Below are 2,779 nucleotides of genomic sequence, written 5' to 3' on the forward strand. Positions count from 1 at the left end.
AGAGCAATAGGTCATGGATTCACTTCTTCAGACTTTCATACAGAAGCATTCGTGGTATCCGCAATAAGAACAGAAGTCACTTATTCAGACTTTCAGACAAAAGCATTTGTGGTAACAACAGAACTGGCACCACCATCCAAAGACCAAAGTCAAGACACCTGGATTTATCAGCATCGATTCAGGAGCCCAGGAGATTTTCTCAGCATCGATGCAGTCAACACTTGTTCAGTCGAGACCAATCTGTTCAGACACTTCGATTTATTCAGTATCGATTGATTCAGAACTGGTAGTGGTAGCACCCCATCCATAGTCAAGACACTTCGATTTAGCCAGGAGTTTATCTTCTCGTGCACACTAGTATACAAAAAAGATCATACACTTATAGCATACACATAAGAGAAGAGACATCTCTTGGACGCTAAATAATAATACACAAAAAGTTCAGAGAAAGACATCGCTTGTTCTTCAATCACAGCATTGAAGAACTACGATCATATATATATTATATATAATAACAACTCTATCTATATATAATAACTCAAGACTAGTAACGACGCATACGAGTATACTATCCTCACTACCTAAGAGTCTCTCTATGGCGTGGGGCTACAAAAAGCACTAAACTTGTACCCTGAAACTAATAGATACACGCGCGAACAGAAGGGCAAACTGAAAACCTTTGATGTGATATATGTACATCTAGACCTCGGAGCGCAAGCTCTCAAACGACGCCGACAGGTTGACGGCGATGCCCTCCAGGTTCTTGCCCCGGAGGCGCGACCTTGCAACCCTGCGTTGCTTGGGCGCGCCGGGGCCGTCCTCGTCGTCGCCGGTTTCCTCGTCTCTAAAAACAGACTTCGCCGACGGCGTTGAAAACTTGAAATGCAGCTCCCTAGCAACAATTGTCTGCAGAGAGGGGATTCGAATAAACAAATGTTAGAGTTCGACTGGAGCCAAGATGTATTCCGGATCAGGACTCAGGAGAGGACTGAAGTCAAAGGATCAAAATTCTTACCGCTTCGTTGACTGGTTTTGACACCAGGAGGAGCTGCCTCAGATCACTGTGATTCACCTTGCACAAGATTTTAATCTGCAAAGTTTTGACCAAACTGAGATAAGCAAACATACACAAGAGAACCCAATTCTGAATTGAATCATAGTAGACTGGAGTGACAAAGAGTGACAGTCAGTTTTTTTATATTGGAATGGATCGTTCGACGGGCGGAAAGAATAGAAGGAACTGGGGATAAGAATAGATCCAAGAGCAATTACCAGAACATCTTGCGGCAGCGACTCAATGAGGTTGACAGCGTCGTCCATGTGGAACCGGACACTGCGCTGCTTGCGCAGGGTGCGCACCGGCGAGTGCGGGCTCCGGGAGCCTGGAGTCGGCGAGACGGCGACTCTCTTCCTCCCGAAGATTCTTGTGCTGCTCCTGCAGTTTGAGAAGCTCAAGCTCGTGGCAAGATAGCCCTTCTTCGCGTCGCCCTGTCCAATTGCCATTTCTCCTTTTGTTTGTTATAAACTCTGTCTGGCGATTCAAGATCACTTATCCAATCGGAAATCTTGTAATGAAGATTATCTGCATGAGATTGAAGATGAGAATCAACATCCTGAAAATAAAATAACTAGATTCACAGATTTCCATAAAAAAAAGCGAAACCGAAAGGATAATTGGGGAAGGCAAACAGAGCCAGCCGCCAACACAAGCCGAACCGCAATTGAGAATCAACAGCAAGATCATGAATCAATCAATCAGCTCTAATCCAATCCCCCCCACCCACCCCCGTCTCAGCACAAGCAATCAGAGTATCATCAGACTACCAAAAAACAGAATAGAACGCCAGAAGGGGCGGATGCACGGGGGTTGCCCCGGCCGCACTCGCAAAGTCGCGAGCACTCGCCCCCTCGGCCCCTCCCCCTCCGACGCCTGCTGCCCAGGCCCGGCGCCAGGCCATCCCCTGCTCAGGCCCTGCTTTACGTGTATGAAAGAATCGAACGCCAAATCGAAATAGGGTTTCGAGATCGGGAGGAAAATTTCACCTGTTCTTCCGCTCTTCAATCCCAAACTCCGCCGTCCTCAACTCGATAGCGATGATCAAACAGCAACCTGGGATGTTTCGCCCTAATGCTAAGCAACCAAACCAAAACCTGCGGCGAATGCTGGAGCACCAAACCTTAACGAGGTAAATTAGGAAACAGCTGCCTCCCCTTCTCCGTTTTTATAGCAGCCCCCGCATTTGCTCCTCTGCAGGTGAGAACCTGCCTAGAAAAGTCCTCCGCGCAGGGGCCTTTCTAGAAAATTACAGGAACCGCCAGAATCCAAGGCTGGTTCGTGCACGGGATATTTTTCACCTCCCACTCTCACGCGGCGCTGACGCCGCGACGAGTCTCTGACACGCGGGGCCGTGAGTCTTGGGCCCAGCAGTCGGTGTCTGCGGGTCGCGAGAGGTGGTGTTGGTGCGGCGCGGGATTTACGGGAGTATTTTTTTTCGAAATCGACACGGGTTGGCGCGCAGCTCGTGCGGGGCGAGGACCGCGTTGGATCGGACGGCGCAGGGAGCTAGCGGAGCGGGTACGTGGCACGATCGCGGTGGCTCTGAAACTAGCCGTTGGGCCGCGGGTGGTGGGACGTGGTCGTGGCCCGGCGGCGGCGGCGACTGGGTGGGGTTTGGTGACGTGGTGGCTGACCGGCGGAGATTGGATCGCCACGCAAATAAAGGGAACGATGCCCCCACGCGAGCAAGTCGGTGGAGGTCGGTCTGTCGCCGCCCCCCGG

The 2,779-nt window shown here is 50.6% G+C and overlaps 1 protein-coding gene across 1 annotated transcript; it reads right to left on the reverse strand.

The window, feature by feature from the left end:
• Nucleotides 308-2,223, reverse strand: LOC8056333 (F-box protein At1g61340). The gene is made up of 4 exons (XM_021452770.1): nt 2,044-2,223; nt 1,273-1,582; nt 1,016-1,090; nt 308-906 (listed from the first exon to the last, which is right to left on the reverse strand). Exons 2-4 carry the CDS (start codon nt 1,501-1,503, stop codon nt 700-702), a joined length of 513 nt encoding a protein of 170 aa, XP_021308445.1. The 5' UTR covers nt 1,504-1,582; nt 2,044-2,223; the 3' UTR covers nt 308-699.

This window comes from Sorghum bicolor, chromosome 2 (genome assembly GCF_000003195.3).
Source record: "Sorghum bicolor cultivar BTx623 chromosome 2, Sorghum_bicolor_NCBIv3, whole genome shotgun sequence".
In the NCBI taxonomy this organism is placed as follows: domain Eukaryota; kingdom Viridiplantae; phylum Streptophyta; class Magnoliopsida; order Poales; family Poaceae; genus Sorghum; species Sorghum bicolor.